The sequence below is a fragment of the Oryza glaberrima genome, chromosome 1 (genome assembly GCF_000147395.1).
Source record: "Oryza glaberrima chromosome 1, OglaRS2, whole genome shotgun sequence".
In the NCBI taxonomy this organism is placed as follows: domain Eukaryota; kingdom Viridiplantae; phylum Streptophyta; class Magnoliopsida; order Poales; family Poaceae; genus Oryza; species Oryza glaberrima.
In genome coordinates this window covers 1,991,536-2,017,243 of record NC_068326.1, presented here as the reverse complement: position 1 = coordinate 2,017,243, position 25,708 = coordinate 1,991,536, and the positions used below count along the sequence as shown (strand labels likewise).

General features: G+C 38.7%; 2 protein-coding genes and 1 pseudogene across 3 annotated transcripts; all 3 read left to right on the top strand.

The window, feature by feature from the left end:
* Positions 1–470: 470 nt before the first annotated feature.
* Positions 471–4,007, top strand: LOC127786336 (uncharacterized). Of its 2 annotated transcripts, XM_052313721.1 has the most exons (8): positions 652–767; positions 1,681–1,722; positions 2,280–2,456; positions 2,547–2,687; positions 2,873–2,974; positions 3,046–3,116; positions 3,210–3,277; positions 3,412–4,007. In XM_052313721.1, exons 3-8 carry the CDS (start codon positions 2,289–2,291, stop codon positions 3,657–3,659), a joined length of 798 nt encoding a protein of 265 aa, XP_052169681.1. In that variant the 5' UTR covers positions 652–767; positions 1,681–1,722; positions 2,280–2,288; the 3' UTR covers positions 3,660–4,007. The 2 variants fall into 2 exon arrangements, with proteins under 2 accessions (XP_052169672.1, XP_052169681.1); XM_052313712.1 differs by lacking the exon at positions 1,681–1,722 and having other exon boundaries at positions 471–767.
* A 9,956-nt stretch (positions 4,008–13,963) lies between these two features.
* LOC127783956 (uncharacterized) lies at positions 13,964–20,862 on the top strand. Its single transcript, XM_052311115.1, has 10 exons — positions 13,964–14,002; positions 14,082–14,136; positions 18,945–19,055; positions 19,154–19,302; positions 19,512–19,715; positions 19,829–19,921; positions 20,015–20,110; positions 20,192–20,536; positions 20,613–20,678; positions 20,761–20,862. Exons 1-10 carry the CDS (start codon positions 13,964–13,966, stop codon positions 20,860–20,862), a joined length of 1,260 nt encoding a protein of 419 aa, XP_052167075.1.
* A 104-nt stretch (positions 20,863–20,966) lies between these two features.
* On the top strand, positions 20,967–22,999 carry LOC127762518 (uncharacterized; annotated as a pseudogene).
* The last annotated feature ends 2,709 nt before the right edge of the window (positions 23,000–25,708 follow it).

Sequence of the window (25,708 nt, the reverse complement as noted above, 5' to 3'; positions counted from 1 at the left end):
CAGCTATTTGGTAGCCAGCTTCTGAGAATCTGGAAAAGTTCTGAACCCAGCTTCTCCAGCTTCTGGCTTCTTAGTTCATTTTTCAGAATCTGTAACTACAGATTCTCAAAAGTTGTGGACTGTTTGGGACAGCTTCTAGCAGAAGCAGCTTTTGGGAAAAGCTGCAGCTGAGAGAAGCTCCCCCAAACAGGGCCATAAGCGTGCACATTTGCATTATATTTTTCCCAAAAAAAAAACAACATATCACGCATTACAAAATAAATTTCAATACCCAAACAAAATATCTTTTATATGTTTAACTCAAAATTTTCCTTCAGTTTTTACTCAAATTTGTGCCACATCACAAAATTTTTTTAAAAAAACATAAACATGTACTTACTCGTACTACATACACAATAATGGAAAAAAAATTATCATTATTAAAATAAGGTAGGGTAAAACAAACGTGAGGAGGTGGATGACACTACGCGCCCAACCTTCCTCCCTCTCTCTCTCTCTCTCTGCTTCGAATTCCTCACCTCACCTCACCTCCAGGCGGCGGCGAAACCGCCAGCCGCTTCGCTTCGCCTCGATTCCAACCCTAGCCCTACCCCTATCCGAATCCCATGCAGACGGAGGCGCGGGTCGGGGTCGTCGTCGACGGCGGCCGCGCCGCCATGGGCCGCCGCCACATCGGCACCGTCGCCCACCTCGCCGCCGGGGGCTTCGCCGGCGCCGTCAGCAAGACCTGCACCGCCCCACTCGCCCGCCTCACCATCCTCTTCCAGGTGAGCGCGTCCCCCCAGCATTTCCCTGCCTGAGATTTCGCCCTTCGTCCGTACGGGCAGTATTGGGGGTGGATGTACTGGATACGGCGAGGCGGAGGAGGGGATTGGGAGCTACTACTACTGCGGAGGCGAATTTTGTTAATTTTCCTTGTCTCGCAAGTGGAATTCGGGGAGGAAGATGTTTCCTCCCCTCCTTTTTTTTTTTTGGATGTAGGGATTGGTTGGCACGAGCAGCTACGACGTTTGTTACTAATAACCTTGTTGTGTGTTGCTTTAACATGTGTTTAATAAATGATTTGACCATAAAGGAGTCTCCCTTTTGAACACATAGGGATTTCTCTTCCTGTGGGTGAAACCAGTACAATTGTAGTACAGCATACCATGTGTTGTTGTTTTGGAATCCTGTGTGCCCTAATAAGGAACTGGGAGTAAAGAAAGCATAAGACAAATATGACTTCTTTTGTCACTCAGAAACGGTGGGAGTACTCCAGTAGTGAGTAGTGACTGGTGAAAATGTAAGCCTGAGGGAAGCTTTTCTTCGTTTATAAGCGCTGTACCGCTACTTATTGCTTGGCACAAAAGCACCTTGAAAGGAATTGAATTGTAATAGTGAGGTACTATAGTGAAGCATCTTGCTGTTAGATTGTTAGTTGTCAATGGAAGCTAAAAACGGCAGCAGAGTTTTCGTGTATTGACATTTTCTTACTAGTTCAATTCTCCGGTAAAATTTGTATTTATTATGTTGACAACTTTAGATGCAAAATATCGCACTGAAGAATAATTTTCCTTTCTTAGCGTGTTAGAAAACTTTGGAGATTTGGGCACCTATGGAAATCTTATTATATACGTGCCTCAATTTGTGCCCGCACAAGGCTAACGGCAGTTTGGAACAATCCTTTTCATGCCATTGTAGGCGTTCCAGTTAGCAGGGACTGAAATCTAACAGGAACAGAAGGCAAGTATTCCTTTTGTTTCTTTAATTTCAGTCTATTATTGTTCAAAGGGTTATAGGAAAAAAATAGGTTCCCAATGTGATGGCAGCCAGTGGTTTGTATAGAGGCAGGAACATACCATCGTGTGTCGCTGAAGAAAAAGCTTCTTATAAATATTGTTTTTTGCGCATTTAAGTATTCCTTTGTTCACTGTAAAGGTGCCAGAAAGGATCTAATTTGGTATTTTTGTTGTACATACTGATTAGTGCTCAAATTACTTCCATACATGATATAAAGTGTTCTCACCTCACTTTGTATAAAAAATAATTGGTCAACAATAGGTAGTTGGTCCAATCGTGCATCAAGAGCAGCAAATCGATACCATATGGAGTTCCCCTCTTCTCTTACTAGATACAGAGTTGATGCATGGCATTGTTATGCTTAACTATGTGTCTAAACCTTGTGATTCCTGCTTCATAATAACGAGCTACTTATTTCTGTTCTGTGCCTGGTATTAGATTAAATTATAACTACTGAATAAGGTTTGTTATTGCACGTGCTTGACATACTGATCTGACAGGTGGCAGGTATGCATTCAGATGTGGCAGCTCTAAAGAAGTACAGCATATGGCATGAAGCTTCACGAATAGTTCGAGAAGAAGGATTTGGAGCATTTTGGAAAGGCAATCTGGTGACAATTGTGCATCGTTTACCTTATTCTGCCATCAGCTTTTATTCATATGAGCGCTACAAAAAAGTAAGCAGTTCGTTAGCACTTAATGCATGAATTATGATGAGGTTCTGCATTTTATTATCATTAGCTAAATGATGTGAAATATCATTGCAGTTTCTCCAAAGGGTTCCTGGCCTTGATGAAGACTCAAATTATGTTGGTGTTGCCCGTTTACTTAGTGGCGGTTTGGCAGGAATTACTGCTGCATCTGTAACTTATCCCTTGGATGTTGTCCGTACTCGTTTGGCAACACAGGTAATGCTATCCTTTTTCCAAATAAAACATTGCTTATTGATGAATTTAAACATCATCTTTAATATCTCCAAAATATTAATTTTTGTATGATGCAGGCTTCGGGCTTAGTGTATTTTACTTTATTTCAACTATTGGGAGGCTTCATATTTGGCATTCACTAGAAATTTAATCTTAAATTTGTGCAGAAAACAACCAGGTATTACAAAGGCATCTTTCATGCAGTGTCTACCATTTGTAGAGATGAGGGTGTCAAAGGATTGTACAAGGGCCTTGGGGCCACATTATTGGTAGGCCATGAACCTTTTACTGAGATATGTCAATTTTTAAGTTGGGCTGCCAGTAATTTTTGAAGTTACAGGGAGTCGGACCTAGCATAGCAATCAGTTTTACTGTATATGAATCATTGAGGTCTCATTGGCAAATGGAAAGGTGAACATCAATACATCATTATTTCTCTCGTTTGAATAATATTTGAGTATCTATTTTGGTCATTTCCAACTGATGGCTGTGGACGTGCTTCAGGCCCCAAGATTCCCCTGCAGTTGTTAGTTTGTTTTCTGGGAGTCTATCTGGTATTGCATCATCTACTGGTAAGCCATGTTTAACTCCTCTGAACCTTTCTTCTACTTTTGTAAAACTTTATTGAATAAAGAACACCATGACTTCTGTCATCTGAATACTGACTCACAGCATTTCCATTGGTAAAATGCTATAAATATTGCAGCCACATTTCCCCTTGATCTTGTAAAGAGACGAATGCAACTGCAAGGGGCAGCTGGGACATCGTCAGTCTGTAAATCAAGCATAACTGGAACCATCCGCCAAATCTTTCAGAAGGAAGGCCTTCGTGGCTTCTACAGAGGGATAGTCCCTGAGTACCTGAAGGTTGTTCCTAGTGTAGGGATTGCCTTCATGACCTATGAGACCCTGAAGAGCTTGCTCTCCAGCATAGACGAAGACGACGAGAGCTGAGATCTTTACAAAATGGCTACACGCTTCAAAGAGATTTCTGGCAATGAGTTACTGTGAGACTGAACTGTATCAGAGTGACTACAGGCCAGACAGTTTTGTAGGTGTTGATAGGATAAAGCTTTACCTGATATGTGTCTTGTGTTGTACCATATAGGTCAAGAAGAGCAAATGAGTATTCCATCCGTGTACACCTCTGAGCATTATGCTCAAATTTTGTGTCGTAAGATGTAACGCCCCTTGCAAGGATGGGAAAAGAAACTCTCAAGGTAAACGAATATGTATATTTTGTATTACCAAGATTCTATATGCTTCTGTGGCAGCAATGTGGGTTGGGTGTTTGAAACGTGATGCATTGCCTTCCATCTGGAGAATTATGTCAGCTGGTTAATACACGGATATGCATATGTACCAAACCTTGTCAAACATTTTACAATCTAATTTCTGCATGTCCTGATGCGGTCACCTCAAATTCATTAGTTGAAGTTGAAAATGCAGGAAACGAGGTACTGCTGATATTTCTGTGTTAAATATGATCGTCAACGATTAGTCACATGGGCTGGGAGTCTCTGATGATTGAACTGAACTGTATCACAAATGGAGATTCAATTCTGGGCTACCTTTTTAAATTAGAAACCACAGGAAATCCCGACATGACATGTTGTTTTGAAAAGTTGGCTTCCTTCTCCCTGGAGCAGCCCGGCCAAGGCTTCAATGCAAGTAACACCTCTGTTCAACTTGTGGCCGCATGAACCTTCTTTTTTCTTTTTTTTCTTTTTTTTGCGGGAAGGGGGAATATATTACTCATAAGAAATGCCCTCACATACTTAAATGTGAGATTAGATTACAATTTTCCTCCAACCAAAAGTCTGAAACAGACTCATACCTAGCTGTATTAGCTAACAAATGACTAACACCATTTTGGGACCTGTGAATCTTTGTCACAATAAGTTCTCACTCCCAATATGAGATCCTTCGCTCCGCTGATGATGTAGGCCAGAGGAGAGTGATCCTTTTTCTTTGATTGCAGCAGTCGAACCGCTGTCTCACAGTCAGACTCGCATGAACAAGTTGATATGGCCCTGAATCAACAAAGCTGATACAAAATGCAACCTTTTTGATGTTTGACTGCAGCTGATCCGAGTTGGCGTGCGGATATGTAAAATAACTTGAAAAGATACAGTATTGCAGCATCATCCATTCCTGATGCCTCCCAAGCCTATTGCATATTTTCGAAGAAATACATCGATATGTAGCATACTGAGACAAGTGGCACTGGGAGCAGGGCTTGTGAGATGTCCATCATTGAGAGCAGACATTGATATTTTATAGATTCCAAAATGGATGGAGCATACATATATTTTGCTAATATTTGTGATAAGGGAGTACATCACTGCACATGAATTCTGACCAAAGTGATATTCAGTGTCTGCAAACTGTATAGTACTTGGAATGGTAAATGCCTAATTATTTGCACATGCTGTTGCTGATGAATGAATAAGTTGGATTTAAGCAAACGCATTCAGGCATTTGGATTGAACTTAAGAAAAATAATCTGCATAATGTAGGACTCTGAGCAAAGTAATACAAAGTTTCTGAAAGAAAAAGGGATGCCAATCCTGAACTGTCTGTCTGAAACAAAGTATCAGACTCTGAATGTCTAATCTCTTTCATGACATCAAGAAGTTGAAGAACTTTATTAGTGTATCTCTAGTATTGGATTTGCTCACCTTTTATTAATTGGTTGAAGCCACACAAAACAAAGTTTATTGAAAAGTTTAGCGACACAAAAATGTCATCTTCATCTTATTCTAAAAAAAAAAAAATCTTCATTAACTTCCCTCTAGCGATTCTAGGTTTTTCACTAAAAAATGGAACCTCTAGTATATCTATCCGATCTTCGATAAACTTTCTGTTTGCCAAGGATCAATTTTTTTGTTTTTAGAAAAAAAGGCTTTTACGCTCTGCTTTTGACTGAAAGCAATATAGAATTGTTGCTGGGAACCAGCTTAAATTTCACGCAACAATGGGTATGCAGGCCAACCAGATGACAAGATCTCAGGACTGTATCCAAACATCTAGCTAACAGATAACAGTACTGAAACAAAACGCTGAACTGAAGAAGCAACATTACGATCAAGCTTCCTTCAGGTCACCAACTTGTTCACCATCAGCCAACGCCTACTTGGGGGTGAAAACTCCCAATAACATCAAGCAGCGATGAGATCAAGCACTCCAGCCTTGTCGTCTCCATCGGTTTCACCAGAACCCTCAATTGCTGCAAGGTTCATATTGTTCTTACCAATTCCTTGTTTATTTCTGAAACCTAGGCATATGTTTTGTGCACATGTGCATAATAATTTGATGCTGAACCGCCTCCACTGTCTGAATTCATTCTCGACCCCTCCCAAGCCCACTATGATATGCACATAAAACATATCTTGTATGGTGATGCAAAACATATGCAAGTAAAAGAAACGGCAAAAGTTTGATCTAGAGGCAGACCGAGCAAGGCTAAGGAGACGAATGTGAGCATTGCGAGCAGACTAGCATATATGTACTGTAATCATCTAGACTTCATATAGGCGAAACAGAGAGGCCACATAGCCACAGAGTGAGCTTTATGGTGTCTATTAGCCTATTAACATGGCTGTTTTTAGTTCTCAAGGAGGCCTGACAATATCACCTCATAATTAATAAGCGATCATAATGTAAAAAAAGAACAATTAATAAGCAATCTTCTGCGCCTGCTGCGTGGTTGGTGCTAAAATTGCAAATAATTAGACTTTCTAATCTTATGTTCTTTCCTATTGCTTAGGTTTGATTAAACCATTATCAATGTGAGGCTTAGAACTTTCACATTTCACAACACCTCCGATGCTTTCTCCCGAAAGCGAGCATTGCTGCCTTTGCCTCATCCTCCTCCTAATTCTCCGGTGACGGCTGCCGGCGACGAAGGATCCGTGTTTTGATCCATCTACTCTGAGCTCCCAGTTCTTTTCGATCGGCACACTTTCATCTTGTCTCGTACTGATGTATTTCTACCAGCTTAAACTCTAGAGAGCGCAATTTGGATTAGATGCCGCCATTCTAGCAAAAGAATATTCCAAGGAAATTCCATGTACATCGAACAACTGTACAAACCCCTGACCGTAGCTAGCAAAGAAAGGGTAAACCCTAAGACGCTCCTGACACCTCCTAGGCCTATTATTATGCTATGGAAGCATAAAAATCAAGAGACATTCTAGTAGACATACATAGAGAAATTCTCACATGCCAATACATATATCCACGAGAAGACCATGGTAATCAGGAAGGTGAGTTTTCAGAGGAGGACCAATGAGACATTGAGATTTGGGAGCATTCTGTAACCATGCAAACCTTAATACTTTCTTTGCTTCTTATATATATAAGCTAACATAGAGGAAGTGCACAAAATAGATTATATGGTGGTTACCAACATTACTGAGCTTGAATGCTGGCCAGTATTTAAGTTGGCGTGTACAGTAGTGAGAAAAAGGTGACTGACTGATGAAAATGAACTGAAGAAAGTTCAGTGGGCACATTCAGGCATTCAACTGGAGGATGAGATCAGGCAGACTTTCCAAACAAAGTGGGAGTTTTTTAATTTGATATTTACAAAAGAACTAACTGAAATTACACTTGTTTCATGTATAATGCTTAATAAGGGTGTCCCAGTCCACAAAAAAAAAACTGGTTAGTCCCAGTCTGTCTGCCTTTATCATACAGTTATTAAGGGTGATTCTAATATGGGAAACTCGGGGAGATACTGTGATTTGATAATTGAAGTTAAACTAAATGTGCTATACTAATTGTTCGTTCGTGTAAATACTCCTAAATGACACCAGTACTATAGCCAATTAAGAAAACCGCGTATGCTGATGGGACCGGACAATTTAATCACATAAACCCTGTATATGCTGGAACAGATGGAGTACACCAATGAGATTTGATAATGACAATGTCTGATCTCATCTGAAGGTTAAATAACAATAAGCGATCTCATCTAAAGGAGTAGTAACCAGATTGGCAGCACTCTGAAAAACCATGCATGTCTCAAAAGAACAAATATATCCTCCATCATCAATTCTCATGATTGTCTTTGTGATCAGTCTATTGTAATTATTGATTCAATACCTAAGCCTTTACATGTTTTGGTACAATAAACTGAAACTAGTTCAAATCACACATTTGTTTTTTGGGTTCATCACAAAAATAATCTTCCATCTACTTGATGCTTGAGTGAGTTTGGTGTCACTTTGTGGTGGCTGGAACATGATTGAGTTGCCTGAGCCAGGGAGAAATTTAGGGTGGCAATCAAACAACCCACACGCATACCTCTCCGGCTTTGCTCCAGGCAGAATGATCCCAGCAAGAGCAGCAACCAGAAGAGCTCTAAATCATTCAGTAACTTGCTCTTCCTCAAGTAGTACTATTAACTTCAAATTCGCGATGCCTCCCAAGCCTATTGTATTCTTTTTCATCCAAGAGGAAAATCCGGAAGACTGATATGGGATCCATATCAATTCATAGTCATAGGCTTATGGATCCATATCAATTCATATACTGGTGTACATCTCTTCATGAGAATGTAATGGATCAGGAAATTAACTGATCTTAGGGCAGGGCAGACTTGAGTATAATCACTTGAGGCAGGCTACATAGAGTTTTCATGCACATGCAGGCATATGCTTTATATAGGCTTGGCAGGTTATATTCTGATTTCGTATAATATATTGATGTGCAATCCTTTTGCGCGTTCGCGAAAAAATAAGTAGTGCCAAATTTTACTATTGCTGATATTTGGTAAGGCAGACATAGGTAAAGTATGTTTGGTTTGTTACCAATACCAAATACGGAGTATTTGTAAGAGAAGATTATATAATGACACTGGAGGCTATTTAGGGTAGCATGAGGTACCCACACGGGTTGACAAATACTCCCTCCTTCCCTAAATGTTTGACGCCGTTAACTTTTTTAAACATGTTTGACCGTTCGTCTTATTCAAAAACTTTTATGAAATGTGTAAAACTATATGTATACATAAAAGTATATTTAACAATAAATCAAATGATAGAAAAAGAATTAATAATTGCTTAAATTTTTTAATAAGACGAATGGTTAAACATTTTTTTAAAAGTCAACGGCGTCAAACATTTTGGGATAAAGGGAGTAGCTGCATGCATTGACTGCAATTGAAGGGCTCTTATGTAAAATGATTTAACATCCTAACCGTTTATGTCCCATCTAACGGTAAGAAGCGACCCGATTTTGGACGGTCTTGGATCTACTTGTTCACTTCTTAAAAATTAATCGTGCATCGTGGAAAGTTGCCACCTTGGCTCCTGATCAATCTAGACCGCTACTTGTACATCGGACGGTTCGTGGAGAAGCACAGGTGCGTCAGTTTGCCTTGTTCAGTCCTCAAGTTCATCCCCATTTTCTCACTAAATCAGTAGACTAAATCTTTTTGACCATGCTCTACTTCTTCCCAATATTATTTCACCAAAATTTGATAGAAATATAACTGGCTCAAGCTACATTGGTACTGAGTCCCTAGCTCCTTAGTATCCCACATTTTAGAAGATATATATAGAGTGCCATGGATGGGAAAGTGTATTCATCCCTCGAGGGGATATTCTCTCGTTTCATACATGTCATCTAAATAGTCATAAAAGAATTTAAAATAAATTGATAAAATAGATTAATATGAAATGTATCATTCCACAAACACGCAGGTTAAAATTCAACCTTTACAAGCTGTAACAAAAAAAAATACAAATATAACTGCGAGTGTATGATAACTATTTCCAGTTTAATTTGTTTCTTTGGTTGTAACTTGTAAAAGTCTAATTTGGCCTTGCATGTTGTGGAGTGATATATTTCTTATTAATCTATGTTGTCAATTTTTTTTTCAAGCAAGCAACAAGGGGACATCCCCTTGAGGGATGAAAATCTATATCCGCCATGGATGAAATAAATGTACTGTACATATAGGTTTTCACACCGGCTTTATATATATAGGCTTGAAGCTAGACACCATATAGTGCCATACATGGAGATAAACATAACATGCAGAGTTTCAGACAGGGGCGGACCCTCCCTTGTGGCATGCTGTGGCGGCCGCCATAGCTGTCCCTTGACACCAATACCCCCCTACACCTCAGTCTTCTACATCGCCCGTTGAGCTGCCGACCTGCCATGGCTGAATGACATCTGTTGGTGAGGCAACGACGACGCTAGCTCGACCGCGAGGAGGAGCGCTCGACGTCCTGACGGAGCTTGCGTACCTCACGGAGTCAGTGATCTGTGGTAGTCAAATTAAACAGTGATTATTAGGAAGTTTTGAGCCTTTGTGATAGCCAGCTGATAAGCAAGCAAAGAAATTAAACAACTTGGCTTGGATGCTCGGTCGACGTGCAATGCAAGACGCAAGCGAATGAGCGTGAGCTATGTTCTTATCAAGTAACGATTTCACGCCACATAAACGCCTTCTAATTAGTCAGTGCTTCAATAAGTTTTTATTCCTTAATCATCTTATAATTTTTTTAGTAATTAAGAGCTTGAGCCCGCTTGGTTCAGCTAAAGATTATAATTTGAAGTTTGTTTCCAAGTGTTAGAATTTGATACTTTTTTTTAGATATTTTTAGTATTGTTTTACGACTGGGCTCGGAAAAATCTAATCTACAATTAAACAACACTTTGAATTCTAATGTACAACTTAAATTTCTTTCCCATGCCATATAGATTCTTCATCTTGAATTCGAAGTAATAGTAAGTTTGTGTTTTACTCCATCACTGTACGCCATAGCTATAATTTTAGGCTGGGTCCGCCACTGGTTTCAGACACATGAAGTTTTTTATATATACTACATTGATCGGCCTGTGCAATGAAGCTAGTTACCATTGTGTCTAAAAAACGAAGCTTAGTTACTAGCTAGATCTGGGAGGCACCGGGAAGATGATTGTCCCTCTCCTGCAAATATAACTAGATTCCACGTTATCTTCATGCAAACCATTCTGTTTCCATGCCTCTTGCATCATTACTCTTGCCCCGGGAGCTGGTACTAATGGTTGTGGAATGACATGTATATTTTTTTTGAACGACTTGCACGAGACGGTGCGAAGATCTAGACATGTATGCAATCTATACAGATGAAAGCATGAGATCGTATGAGATCACTAAAAACGATCGGTTGATCTAATTAACAAATCCTGCAGATCATGGATCAAGTGCCTGACCAAAACTATGGTGTTTATATTTGTATGAATATCAATTCTCCCAATTGTTTTGACCAAGTGCAGCACTCCACTATGACCTCATTGTGTGATCCATGATCATTAATTTCTTTCCTAAATTCCTGCCCACAAAAAAAATCACATCTCTCTAAGAGAAATAAAAACCAGATTAGTCTCTCAGAGGAATTTTGGGTGCATAGCTCAGGCAACATGGAAGAAATCAAATTGGTGCCTGGTGTTCTACAAGGGATGAGACATGACACTGAGGTGGTCACATATTACTGATAGGTTGGAAAGTACTTTTGATAACTGACTGTTGCTTTAAATTAGTACATCAGTTAGGGTCGATTGGTTATTAGATGATTGGATCCATGATTTATGCAATTCAGATATATTTTCCCCAAAATTTTTCTCACATAAATGTACATGCATGTCCCGATAAATCACAGGATGCACCGTAGCACATGATTAGGTAATCGAATAAATGTACATATATATCACAGGATGCACCATATATAGCCTGCATATACATAGCTCTGTTCTGTGAGAGATATCTACATGTGTCTGCACGCTTGAGATGATACTCCATGAATACATACTAGTGCCAAGATCGAGCTAAGCTCAAGCAGATATGCACAGTTAAGCATGAGAGACGTCAGGAGTTTTCAGTTTTGCGATGATGAAGAGCTACGCACGAACAGAAATGAAAGCATCGGTGATGCAGATAGACACGTTTGTCCTGCATTATTTGTTTTCCCTCCTCGACTGGTGTAGCTCGCCAATAATTTCTTAGGATCTACTTGTGACATACTTGCTATAAACCAGACTACTTGATCTCGTTTGGTGCAACTATCTCAATGAACAAGGGCATGTCGAAATGCTTATTTTTGCACAATGTATATATTATGTGCTAGCTTAGCTTGTTAAATGAAAATATCGGTTTTGTACCGACAATTGAACACTTTAGTGGGATTAACTAGTTTGACGAATTCTAATTTTGTGTTTTGATTGGGAATTGTAACTTTGGATTACGAAACATTGGCCAACTAGCTAATGACAAACGTACTGTCATCCTGCATTGAAATTTTGCAAAATTGAAATCATATCATCACCATCATATTTTCCATCTTCTTCCTTTTTTTTTTCCATCCTCCCTCGTCCGAGGCCATCGCTGGAGCCAGGAAGGCCATCACTAGTGCTTCCTCCCTCCCCCATCACCTCACCCTTGTGGTGGAGCTCCTAGCAGCGGCGGCCATTGGAAGGAGACAGCGTGCGGAGCATGGAGCTTGCTGGCCCCGTCGGGCCAGGGCCAGCTCCACCGCCTCCGAAGAATGTAGGAGCCCATCGTCATACTGCACTGCCTTGATCCACCTAAGGACTGGACGATGATCGACCATGCTCGATGTACAATGCCCTAGTCCGTCCTGATCTGGGCATCGACACTGCCGCCATGCCGCCCACGCGCCGCCGCATCAAAGAGTTTACTGACGGGGAGAAGAAGAAAAGAGAAGAAGGAAGAAGATAAAAAAAATGTGACGGCAATGACATGATTTCAATTTTACAAAATTCCGTTTTTGTTCCCTCTGGTATGACAATCGTTCGGTCGTCGCTGCTCTGTCTCTTGTAACTTGATCAGGAGCGGGCATCTTCAGGTGTGAAAGATTCCACAGTCCAACCTAGCCGTTACCTGACCCGGACTCGTACCCAATGGCACTCAGCCGATATCACAAATAATAGTGACATTTTTTCAAATCGGCAAATTTAGAGTGACATGGATCAAATTAACCCTTCAGCGTGATATTTACTTCCCTGGCTGAAGATCGTTGACGAAGATGTACCCATCGCCGTTCGCCTGTTCGCAGTAGATAGTTCTTCCATGTTACCTACTGCATGGTCAGCAATTCATGGACAGATTTGTTGTGCTGGCTTGATCCTATGTTCCCAATACTAGAGAGTATGTTCATATTTCCTTCCTAATAAAATTGATGCCAGGCTTCTCTCTATCTGCCCAATACTTCTTATGTTACCAATGCCTCCCAAGCCAATTATATCATCTACCTCCAATAAAACAAATCTGGTGGCTCTAAGTACATGAAAGAAAACACAAAAAATGGCTAAGACCAAGACTACCCGGACGATAGCAAGCGCTGGCAGTAGAGTAGGCTAGAGTCATGAGTCATGCTGGCTTTATATAGGCAAAAAATGGTACTACACACAAATGAAATTTCTAGCAAAAAATTATCAATGCACTTTCATTGATTATACACCAACTTTATGTATATATAGGCTGGAATCCATTGTGCATGTACATGAATATAGATTTCCAGTTAAAAAATAATTAAACTAGAAAATGTTTTACAAAAAAACCCTGCACAATCAATACAAATCAGTCGCAAATATATAGGCTTGACGTTTGCCACCAGCTTAGTCTTCAAGCTAGCAAGCGTTGTACCATCATAAAGATATAGTACTCCATATGTTTATGTGTACAGACTACAAAGTTTCAGACAAATTCATATTATTGTGGCTGTTTAAACTACATCGATCGGCCTGTGCAAAGAAGCTATAAACTGTTAGGTATGAGAGACAAGGGGAATATGAATGTTCAGTGGCTGCATATCTGATGAGCCACGGTAAAATCCTTGAGCAAACTGTTCTGCTTCCGTTCCTCTCACAGCGCTGGTTCCAGTGCATATGATTCAGATGCAGAGGAACAACTCATAAATCGTCTATATAGCTGGAAGAGACTCGTCATTTGGGATCAGTGAGTTGAGCAGTTGATCCCAAATATGTGTACTTTCCTGAGACTTGTTCCCAAATATTTGCTGACAGTTGGTCGGCATCGCACCTGACATGTCAAGCTAGCTAGCAATTGACCAGCTAGTTTCTACTTCTCTCTAGTTACCTGCAACGTTACGTTCCAAGAGAAGATAATCTTAGCTTATTAGTTATTAAGCAGCTAGGGCAAAATGCATAGAGTTCAGGCTATAGCTCGGGATTTGACGAGGCACATATTCATCTATTTTTCCTAGTGTGTGTTTGCATACATGGGACTTGGAGACGTCGGGAAGTTGAAGGTCGATCAGGTATTATTTTTCTTGCATGATCAAGAACAATGGCATATATCGGTTAGTATCCTGATCTCTATTTCTATTCAAATTTCAGTTTTCCACGTTCTGGAGGTCAAGACGTCAAGTCAGCATTGCAGAAAGATGCAGAAGTCAGTCGAGAGAATTGCTTCCATGTGTACCAACTTGTTCCCGTACCTCTTCTTCCAGATGCCAGAGGTCTACACTAGTCTCCATGTATCACAATATTCCTGTCAAAATAATAATAATAAATATGTCTTTCCTTTTTTAGATAAAAAATACATCTTTCCTATAATAATTAAAAGGCAAGTTTACAAAAAAGAAAAAAACCACCCTATAAATCGCTCCAAGTTTAACATTCCACCCAAGAAGTCATTTGACTTCTTGGGACTACAGTAGACTAGAGAGTCCCGCCAGCTTTATATAAGCCGCCAGAATATATCTATGGTGCTTGTACATGAATGAGATTTATACTAGTGAAAAATTAATTAATTAAACTAAAAAAATATTTTACCAAAAAAATACTTGTACACAATTAGAGTTCAAGGTACAAATAATCAATCGATACAGAGTGGCAGAGTACCATGGAGATGTACATCAGTACACATATATGGGCTTGACGTTCATCCTCAAGAGAGTAAACATTATAGCTAGTGTCATAACAATATACATATATTTATGTATACAGAGTTTCAGACACATGCATATATATATATATATATATATATATATATATATAGGTGCAGGTTTCTGCTACATCGATCAGCCTGTACAAAGAAGCTAACTACTATTAGGTATAGGAGACAACGGGAAGATGATTGTTCCGTGGCTGCATATCTGATGAACCATAAGACCATCTTTGGGCAAACTGTTCTGCTTCCGTGCCTCTCGCAACATTGACTCTAGTGCATGTTTTCGTTGCACAGGACTAACATGTAAATCATCTTTTATACAGCTGAATTGGAACCTTCCTGTCATATGGGATCACTAAAATGAGCAGTTATTAATCCCAAATTAATCCTGCAGACGACAAGTGTACATTGCTGACAGAAAGAGATTCAGAATTGATACAAGTATAGCGGGACGATGGGTGTACATCTGATATGTTAGATGGGGTGCTGACCAGTGTTAAAGTCAGTTCTTCTTCCATGTGGTTTATATATATATTTTGCCTGCAGCTAGCAACCTTGGTTCCAAGAGAAAACAATCTACCTTATTAAGTAAATAGGGCAAAATGCATACATACCTTAAGAGTTCAGGCAATAGTTCAGGATTGGATGAGGCACACATGCTTCTATATATTTGTCCTTGTTGTGTGCATATATACATGGGACTTGGAGACGTCGGGAAGTTAAAGGTCAGATATATACTGTATTCTTCTTCTTGCATGATATCAATGGTGCATGTTTCTTAGCATCCTGATCTCTACTCATCGAGTGACTGTTCGCACTTTCTATTCCAATTTCAGTTCTCCATGTCCTCGAAGCCAAGCGCAACACTGGAGTAAGCTGCAGAAGCCATCGTAGAGAACTGCTTCCGTGTGTACCAAGTACCAACTTGTTCCCATATCTCTTCTTCAAGACGCCAGAGGTAGGGGAACAAGTTGGTACACATGCATATTATTGTTTTTCTTCAAGATTTTTGCATATTCCTGTCAATTTTTCTAAAAAAATGTATCTTATGTAGAAGAACTAAAAATCAGATCAGTCTTCCACAAAGAGTTTTTACTGTGTTTGTGAGGTATTTAGATGTATGGAGAGGTATAACAACGTGAACGGCTGATCAAGGGAGAGGTAATTAAGGTACGAAATAAAAGTTATCGTAACCGATGGCAGTTGACTAGTAAAATAGTAAAATATATGGACATTTTGGGTTAATCAAATACCTAAATGAATTGATTGGTATTGTTCCCTATAAAAAATTGTAAATCTTTCGAGGCATTTTGTCTTTGATACATTCTTATCATTCGGGAAAAAAATTTAAACCTTCCTATGTATTTTGTCTCCCAAATAAATTTTATCATTTTCTAGCATTTGAATGTATTTTTGTGTGGTTTCATGCATCACAAATTTAAAATTAAGTTGACATGTGTGTTTCTATATAAAGTTAGTGTACGTGGCATCCAAATTAGTCCCTAATTTTTAGCATGCGTACATGCGTGCATGATTATTAAGTTGGAGAAAATAATGGCCAAATTAATCCCTAATTTCTAGCATGCTTAACACGAGTCAACGCAAGTTATTAGTACTCTCTCCGTCCCATAAAAACCAACCTGGATGTGATATATTCTAGTACAACGAATCTGAACACATTCAGTCTTAGATCGATTCACTTTTTTTTAGGACGGAGGGAGTAGGTAGCACATTCAAATCATTGGAATGGAGATGAGAGAATAGGATCAGGCTCCCATGCACTAATTAAGACCGTTGATTACTGTAGAATCAAAGAGACGCCATTTTATTAAAAAAAAAAGAATGATTCCCTCAATCGTAGCGATTGCACCCTAATCAACACAATAATAAAAGCATACATTTTTTCACCCCAAACAACATGGCTGCATGATAAAAAACATATTCATTTCCTTCTTCACTTACTGTCATATATATGTTGTACTTTGATTTTTTTTTTGAAGATTTTGTACTTTGAAGATGGGGGAATATATGCAAATATGAATAATCATGTAAATGTAGCGTATTGGTGTTGAATTATATATGAACCTACAAACCAGTGATCTTTTACCAAGGTTATATGTTCTTTGCGATAAAATATAGATCTTAAAATAACCACGCAAACATTCAATCATATTTTATCCAATGATGTTATTAGGAAAAAAATCAACCTAAAAGATATCACGAGCATTTTCTTAGAAAGAAAATGTAAATTTGAAAAGATAACACGTAAGTAACGTAAAGTATAATTATCGGGTATTCTGGAGATGAGGTACCAATTTTGCACCTGTGTACCTAGAACTAATATGAAGACAATTAATTATAGCCTTCTCTATCTCTAAAAAAATATCATTTTACCCTTACTACCTAAGTAGTTATGTCAATATTTAAATATCATTTAAGTGGTCTATTTTGTTGTGGACCATTAAATTTTTAACTTTTTTGGAATGCAAGTATTGATGAGCTCTCATCTCTAACTCTGTTATTCCCTTGAAGATATATATAGACATATCTGCACACCTGCGATCGATGCTGCTTCATATGTACACTACCATACAAGATCGAGCTAGCTCAAGCATATATGTAGATGTAGTTAAGCATGAGAGACATCAGGAGTTTTCAATTTTGAGTGAACTAACTCATCCGTGTTGGACATGGACATCTTTCTCCTGAATCAATCGTTTTCACTGCCAGGAGTTAGCCATGGCCTGGCCGGGATCTCAGTGCGCCCTACTTGCTCGTCTTGGTCGTGAGACGCGCCGATCTCAGTGCTAGCGCTATGTGTTGCGCATGGAAGAAGGAGCCAAGGAGGGAAGAGAGAGAAAAGGTAAAAGATAGATGACGTGGCACACTGACATGTAGAGCCCACGTGGGTCCCACGCTGACTCAGCAGTCACGTAGACCAAAACCAGGGTCAAAACCACCGAAGGACCTCGGGTGACTATAGTTAAGGGACCCTGTATATCTGGTTTTGCGGTTTGAGGATGTTTTTTTATTCCAATGACAAGTTGAGGGACCTTCGGTGTACTTTTTCCTTTTGAGAATAATGCACCCAGATCATCTTGTGTTCTTTGGGCTTTGCCTTCAACGGAATGAAAACAACGATACTGGAGTTTCACTGTTTTTCTTTTCTTTATTTTTGCAAAACATAATATAGACGCAGATGCTCATATACACGCCAGTTATTTTTGGCACAAATTTTGACAATTTGACCCTTTGCAAAAACTTTTTTTTATAAATGAACCGCTGCCAAAACTTATTTTAAATCTGACTCTTTTGCTCAACGCCAAATCGTGTGGCGCTGAACTTAGACACCTCAGCGCCACGTCAGCTGGCGCTGAATGTACGTTGGCACGCTGACTTAGTCTCCCATCCGCCGTGGCACGGCATTCAGCGCCAGCTGACGTGGCGTTGAGGTGTCTAAGTTCAGCGCCATATGATTTGGCGTTGAGCAAAAGGGTCAGATTTGAAATAAGTTTTGGCAACGGTTCATTTGTAAAAATAGTTTTTGCAAAGGGTCAAATTGTCAAAAATTGTGTATTTTTGGTGAGTAGTCTGAGTTCTTTTTGTCTGCCAGGTCGGCCGAAAACTGTGTAACACGCTAGACTCGCGAGTTTCAACTTCTCTTTTGTGTAGTAAACCAAATCCAACTCAAATCCACACTGAACTCAAACCAGGTCAGCCCAACTCAAATTTACTCTTTTTCATGAAGTTAGTCAGATCAGATCAGGTTGCCATTAGTGCTACTAATTGAGGACATCTTTGTTTGGTCCAGGAAATATTTCTGTCCATATATCTTCAAATCGATGCGACCAAATTAAAATGTAAGGACCATTATCACTCATGTATGATTAGGTAATCGCATAATTAAATGTGCATATATATCGTGATAATTAATTGAATTGGGAGTACCAGTAGGGACTATATATATATATATATATATATAGTCCCTACTGGTACTTAATCTTCAGTAAGAGAAGCTTTGGAGAAGAAGTTTTAGGTGGAGTCCTGGCTTATACCCCAGTTGAGCGCATGTGAAGATGGAGCCGTAGGCCCGCTAGTCCGCTGCTGTTTATTTTTGATGGTCAGGCCTGAAGCGCCTTTGTAATAATGTAAATATTATCGATATAATAAATATGTGTCTTTTATATCATGTTTGTGTGGTGTACCCCGGCTTTTCCTGGGACGGGGATTAATACACTAGCGTTCGGGAAAATGCAAATTTTCTCGGTCGCGACAAATATGTAGTGATGTTCAAGAGGGTAATGAAGATACTGATGGCGATGTTGGAGAAGCCAATGAAGATACTGATGACGATGCTAGTATAAATGCTGGAGAAGGCAATGAAGAATCTGATGATGATGTTGAAATTAATGTTCGAGGTAAATACTAAATCTTGATGGTAAGAAATAATGAAATTATTCTTCTTATCCTAGACTGTTGAGCATCACTTTTATCTTTGCAATTTAACATTGAACAGATGAAAATGGAACAATTGAAACACGTGGGAAGACAAAACTGAAAGATATTTGGAACCTTCCGAAAGGGCTTAGGATTGTGGTTCAGTGCAATGATCTCAACCAGGCAGTAGGAGATGAAGCTGGAATTTTGTCTAAATTTCTTGGAATGGTAGCTAGGAATGGTACTTTGTGTAGCTTAAGCTACACAGACTGGAGATTTCTAATAGGAAAGAGAGAGAGAAAAACAAATGAATTAAAAGTTAAAAAGGACATTCTTAAACAAGTAAAGGTAAACCCTTCCCACATCTACACTTTTGTTAACTTCCTGTATTATTATACAGTGCATATCCCTAGATGAGTTTCTTTGTTGGTATGCAGATGAGATTCCTTTATGCTCCTCGGATGGAAGAATTCATATTAAAAACAATTAGAGAGAGATGGAGGGGACATAAAGAAAAACTAAAAGAAAAGTATTTTGATGTGAATAAGAGCAAAGAAGCTAATTGCAACAATGTCCCAGCTGATGTGCTTCCTGACCAGTGGATTGCTCTTATCAATCATTGGATGAGCGAGAAATCAAAGGTATATAGGCATTGCATATTCACTACTGTGATATTCTTACAAATGAGACTATCAATTGAACTAAACAATGTTGTGATCATGTATATTTGCTAATTCTTATGATACGAGAACAGAAAATAAGCAAGCAGAACAAGGAAAATTGTCGAAAGAAGAAGGCATTACACACAGCAGGGACAAAGAGTTTTGCTCGTACAAGAGAAGAGATGGTAAAACATGTCTTGGAATAGCATTCGTCCAATTTCCATTCCAATCCTATATAGAATGTGTAGGATTTAATGATTTGTTCACATGTTCCATAGAGACAAAAATATCCTGCAAAGAAGAATCCTCACAGAGCTGTTGTGTACATCCACACACACAAGCGCAAAACTGGCAAGAATCTAAATGGGCATGTGGTATACTATCAAATCTAAACCATAGATAATTTAAGTTTCAACTTTTTTCATATGTTCTATTCATATTGTTCCTGTGTTTAGGATAATTTGAAGAAACTTGTAGCTGAACAACCGGCTTTAGCAGACACTAGTGAAGGAAGGACTGCTTGGAAAGGAGATGCATTGAACCAAATACTTGGAGATGACAAGCCTGGGCATGTGCATGGTCTTGGACTAGTTCCAAAGCCTAAACAAGTTCTCGATGTGCCAACTTCCCGACGCTTAAAGAATATAAATGTTACTAGACTGGATGATAACTGGAGTGAAGATGTTGTGGCTGCTAGACTGCAGTTGGAAAAGATCGAAAATCATGTCCAGAATCATGATGCTGAGCTTTTGGAATTGAAAGCGAAGACAAACAAGTTGGAAAAAGAACAAATGAATCAGGTGAGAATTTGAAGAAGTTGTCCTAAAATGTTTGTAACTCACTGAATGTATCTAACCTACCTAGTTGGTGTTACAGGGAGGTTTAGATCGAGTATCTACAAACAAAGAAGTTAGTGTTGATGGCCCTATTTCCGAAAGGAGGGTATGTATCTCTATGGAAGATTACCCTATATAGTTTGAAAAAAATATGGTCTAAATCTCCTTTTCTTTTCTACTGTTGACAGAGAGTGTATTCTGACTGTCCCTTGCAAGAAATTTGTATTGCTGAGGAGGAAAACGATATGGTTCAGGAGGAAAACAATATGATGGTAATATACTGGAATTGAACTATTGTATAGCTAGGAATAGTTGCACTATTTTGTAATTGAGAATATATGGTCCCTTTCAAAACAGAATATATGCTCCCTTTCAAAACAGAATATACAGAGCCATGTTCCAAATGAGGATTTGCAATCAAAAACCAAGCAATGTGTTGAAGACAAGGTACTTGTCTTACCAACTATATTATTATTCTGAACCCACCATGATTACTTAACACTATATGATTTTGTACTGCTTGTAGCTATGGTTGTTTACTATAGTTCATAATCTTATGCATTTTATTTTAGAACAAACAAAATTGGGAACAACATGACTATGGGAAACAAAGGAAGGTTATTTCTACACAGGTTAGTTTTCATTTTTTTTATTGATTGCAACTCACCATGTTTGCGCTATTCTAATACAACAATTGATGAAACAATCCATGTCTTAGAGTTTTCGTAATGGTTTTTTGCCTTCTTCTATAGAAAAAAAAAACTAACAAGGAAAACCATGTGATGAACGCACGAAAAGCTGTTGAAGCATCCAAGGTTATTTTTTATTCATCATGTCTATAAATTTCTGTTTTTTACAAAAATATAGCATGTATGATTGACTTGTAGTTTAGATTACATTGCAGAATAAAGAAAGAGAAAAAAATGCTCAGAGCCATGTTAGACTAGGCCAAAACCAGCCAACTGCTGCTCCTAAGGTTAGTATTGTTTATTCTATTATATTTTGCAAGGGATTGACTTTGTGCACAGATTTATGTTTTGCTTTAGCACTTCAACATTTATTTTGACTGTATGTAGTTAAGTTGCAGACTCATGATCGAAACAATTCTTATTTTTACAGAAAAGATAATGCAGCACAACAAACTTTATCGCTGACAATTCAATGGAGGTAAACCATATTAAAGTTTTACTGTACACTGCTTCATAAATATATGGTATGAATCTCCATTTGGTTTCTACTATTGTTAGAGAGTGTGTGTTAACGGTCCCTTGCAAGAAAATTCTATGGTTGAGCATCAAAACAATATGATTGAGCATCAAAACAATGCTATGGTAAAGTATAAAATTTACACTGTTTTTAGCTGGGAATAGTTGCACTATTTTCTAACTAGTAATATTGTCTCTCTTTCACATCAGGACACAAATATCCATGTTCAGGACAAGGTTTTGCAACTACCAACCAAGCAATCTACTATAGATAAGGTCATTCTCTTCCTATTTGTTATGTCGAACTCACTACATAGCATTATATGATCTCAATATTGTTTGCAACTGTCAACGTTTATTGTAGCTGTTCATTATAATCTTATGTCTTATTTTATTACAGAGCAATCAAACTTATGGCCAAAATCACCTTGAGAAACAGAGGAAGATTATTTGTGTGAAGGCTAGTCTTCACTTTTTTATTGATTGGAACTCACAGTGTTTAATTATAAAAATAACTAGATTATTATAGTTTGTGCCAATATTTTGATATTCCATGCAGAATAAAGGAAACATAAACCAGAATGATCACATGCAACAAGGGAAGAATAATTCTAATGCTTATAAGGTAAATTTTCACTTCTGGAGCCACCTAATATAAAGATAAGCTATAGAATTCTATTTGGTATAATATGTTTGTACTTTATAGTTAAATTATTGAATCTTGATCCAAATAACTTTGTACAGAAACAACAGTGCAACATAGTGGACATTATGGATGCCAATTCATTGGAGGTAAAACTTTTAATATGATGTTATTTTCCATACTTAATTGCTCTTTATATAGAGATAATGCTGATGGACATATATTTATGCACCAGATTGGAACTAATGTATTCTTGAAAAGCTGGAAAAATCGAAATAAGAATGTGGCTGTTGCTTCAATTGTAAGCTGTGATCCAACACGCAAAGTTGCAGGTGTTGAGCTAGGAACTGAATACTTGATGGTGCATGTTCATTTTCCATTGGCAAAATATGAAGAATTGATCAAGCCATACAAAGGCTACAAAATTATTGGCAATGTCGTAGGACTTGATATTGCGTGGCCAGCAATTTTTGTACGGTGCTATTTCTCAATTTCTTTAGATGTGGTCTTCTTTCTTCCAATGTTGTATCATTGGTTGTTTTTTTTCTGTTACATGTTGACAAGATAAATGGATCATGATCTGGGGCAATATGGTTACTGCAAGGTGGACAACTATGTCATCTAAAGATCCCTTGTGAATATGATGATGACTGTAATGTGGAAGATGGTGGCAATGATAGTGGCAACTTCAGATGCATGTTTTTTTTCTATAGTTTAGATTACATTTGTGCATGATGTTCTGAACAAAATTTAATGTCATGACTTATGAGGATGATTTTCCATGTAATACAAAAAATTCTCTTTAATTACAATTAGTTTTATGAATGACTTGGTTTTTCTCATGTGTACATCATTTGAGTTTATGGGCCTCTAACCCAACAACATAATTGTGCAAAGGCATGCTGGAATGAATAGTTGTCTATATTGCAATACTTATAAGTTTTGGTGCAACTTAATTATAGCCATTGCAAGGATTATATAGAATTGTTCATCACCGAAACTGCCAACGCATGCAAATATGGCTGAAAACTATTTACTTTGTTGCTAACTAGCAACGTTTATTCTTACATGTTACCAACGATTGTGTATGTGTTGTTATTGGTGCTAGCAACAGCAACATAGGCAACGCATATTAATGCGTTGATACAGACCCTAGCAATGCTTATTTTCACTTTTTGCAATACATATATGTATTGCTAAAGGGGTTCCTCTTGTAGTAGCTAGTAGTATATATATCTCAGACAGATAATGTGCTAACCAGAGCCAATCTCCCCACGTTTTTACATGTGTGGATATATATATATATATGAGGATAAACATATTGGTAACCAAGCTAGAACAGATCATAGCGATGGATAGGAAATTTATGCATGCATTGTGGTGTCCATTGCATATATGTTCGCCCATCTCTGCATATTACACATGGGACTTGGAGCCATCATGAATTTAGAGATCACTTTTTTCGCGAACGCGCAAAAAAATTGCACATCAATATATTAGTTAGAGAAATATACTTTTTGTTACACAACATAATTGGCCAGACCAGCCTATGCCAGGGAACGAATTCAGAGATCACAGATATTGCAATTGTTACGATACAATCATATAACTCCTCATACCCTCTGTTCATTCATTTTGTTTCTCGGTTAATTGGCTAGCTAGGAGCTCCATTTCTGTAATAGTAGCCTGATCTCTTTGATGCACGCATCTAAAAATTGTCCTGCCTGCTGGACAGATGCGGCACCGTGTCTATTCGATCTCCTCTAATAAATGGTTAAATGTACTGTATGCTTTAAATTTATTAGTGCAATCCCTACATGGCCGGACTGTATTGTATATAGAGATTTACTCCGGTCCAGTAAAAAGTATCTCGAGGTACCGGTATCTCACGGTACCAAATCGTTTTCGATCGTTAGATCTAGCTGGGTAGGATGGGTATTGGTAGATCCAACGATCAGAAACGATTTAGTACCGTGAAGTACCGGTACCTCGAGATACTTTTTGTTGGACCGGAGCAAATCTCTTGTATATATCATTGTATGCTCTCCTTGCCTCTATATACAGCTTCACTAGTTTGATCGACCTCTATTTCTCAGCTCAAGATACATCACAACTCAAGTTTAGAGCATGGGGAGTTTCTCCAAATCCTTTCTGGGTTTTAACAATTCTTCAGAAGCGAGCAAGACAGTTACAATACGAGAGTGTCTATTGGCCAACTGAACAAAAGAAAAAAACGGTGTGTGGTTTCTCTGCAAATAGCTAAGCTAGCCAAGAAGAAGAAGCTAGAACGTTTAAATATGTTCTACTATTTTGGTGATTAATAAGGCCCAATATATAACTAAGCTAAAGCTTGTGTGCATGCATGAATACAATAAGCATGAGGCTTAGGGAAATTTCAGCTTCATCAGATCGATCCAAGCCGTACAGCATCTCAGATCATGCGTGTTGAAGATCAATTCATTTACCGTGTGATGTGGTGACTCCGTACCCAGCAAGGAGCAAGAATCTATGGATTCAACTCCTCTTTTGCGAGATTTTAGCTTCTGACAACCTTCAGAAAAGAGCACAGTGACACTTGCGCTTTGTGCAACGATATGAAGGGGAGCTGTCAACACTTGTTAGCGGACTGTCAATTCCCAAGCAGAGTGTAGAGAATGTTAAGGAGTTGGCTCGGGGTCTCCTTTTCCTTTCCGGAGGATGGAGGGGAACACTTCACGGAATGGTGGCAATAGGTGCCCCTTTTTCAGACAAGCTACTGGCCGGCCTTTGACACTCTATGCATATTGGTATGTTGGATGTTATGGACAGAGCGCAACTCGAGAATCTTTGAGCACAAAGATTGCACAGCAGCGCAAGTTTACAGAGCCATTAGAGATGAAGTGCTGATTTGGAGGGAAGCTAGAGTGTTTAAGCATAGAGAGTAGCATGTGGGAGTTTCTCTTGGGTTCCTACATCTCTGGGTTCCTGTTTTTCATTTTTTTTTTGGGGGGGGTAGGGGGGTGCTTATGCCTTGCGACAGTATAATATTGCTTTGTAACTAGCTCAATTTTCTCTCTTCTTAATACAATTTGATTGGTCGATTTTCGGCCAACCCGGCAAAAAGAATTCAAATCCACTTTCGTTTTGAATCGAAAATGCAGCGATTCCACCGGAGCAACAGACAAGGGTGGAATGGGCCTATGGAAAAGCCCAGCTTTGATTTCAGGAAAGTTTGGGCAACGCAAGTAGTTGGACTTTGGTCATGTAGGCCTAGTAACAATATTGGAGTTGAATTCCTACTATTTTGTT

Coding starts and splice junctions, on each gene's coding strand:
- LOC127786336 (XM_052313712.1), top strand. CDS start 606: ATGCAGACGGAGGCGCGGGTCGGGGTCGTCGTCGACGGCGGCCGCGCC. Junction 768..2,279: donor GCCTCACCATCCTCTTCCAG/GTGAGCGCGTCC, acceptor CTGATCTGACAG/GTGGCAGGTATGCATTCAGA. Junction 2,457..2,546: donor CATATGAGCGCTACAAAAAA/GTAAGCAGTTCG, acceptor ATATCATTGCAG/TTTCTCCAAAGGGTTCCTGG.
- LOC127783956 (XM_052311115.1), top strand. CDS start 13,964: ATGGGACTTGGAGACGTCGGGAAGTTGAAGGTCGATCAG. Junction 19,303..19,511: donor TGTCTAAATTTCTTGGAATG/GTAGCTAGGAAT, acceptor GTTGGTATGCAG/ATGAGATTCCTTTATGCTCC. Junction 20,679..20,760: donor GCCCTATTTCCGAAAGGAGG/GTATGTATCTCT, acceptor TACTGTTGACAG/AGAGTGTATTCTGACTGTCC.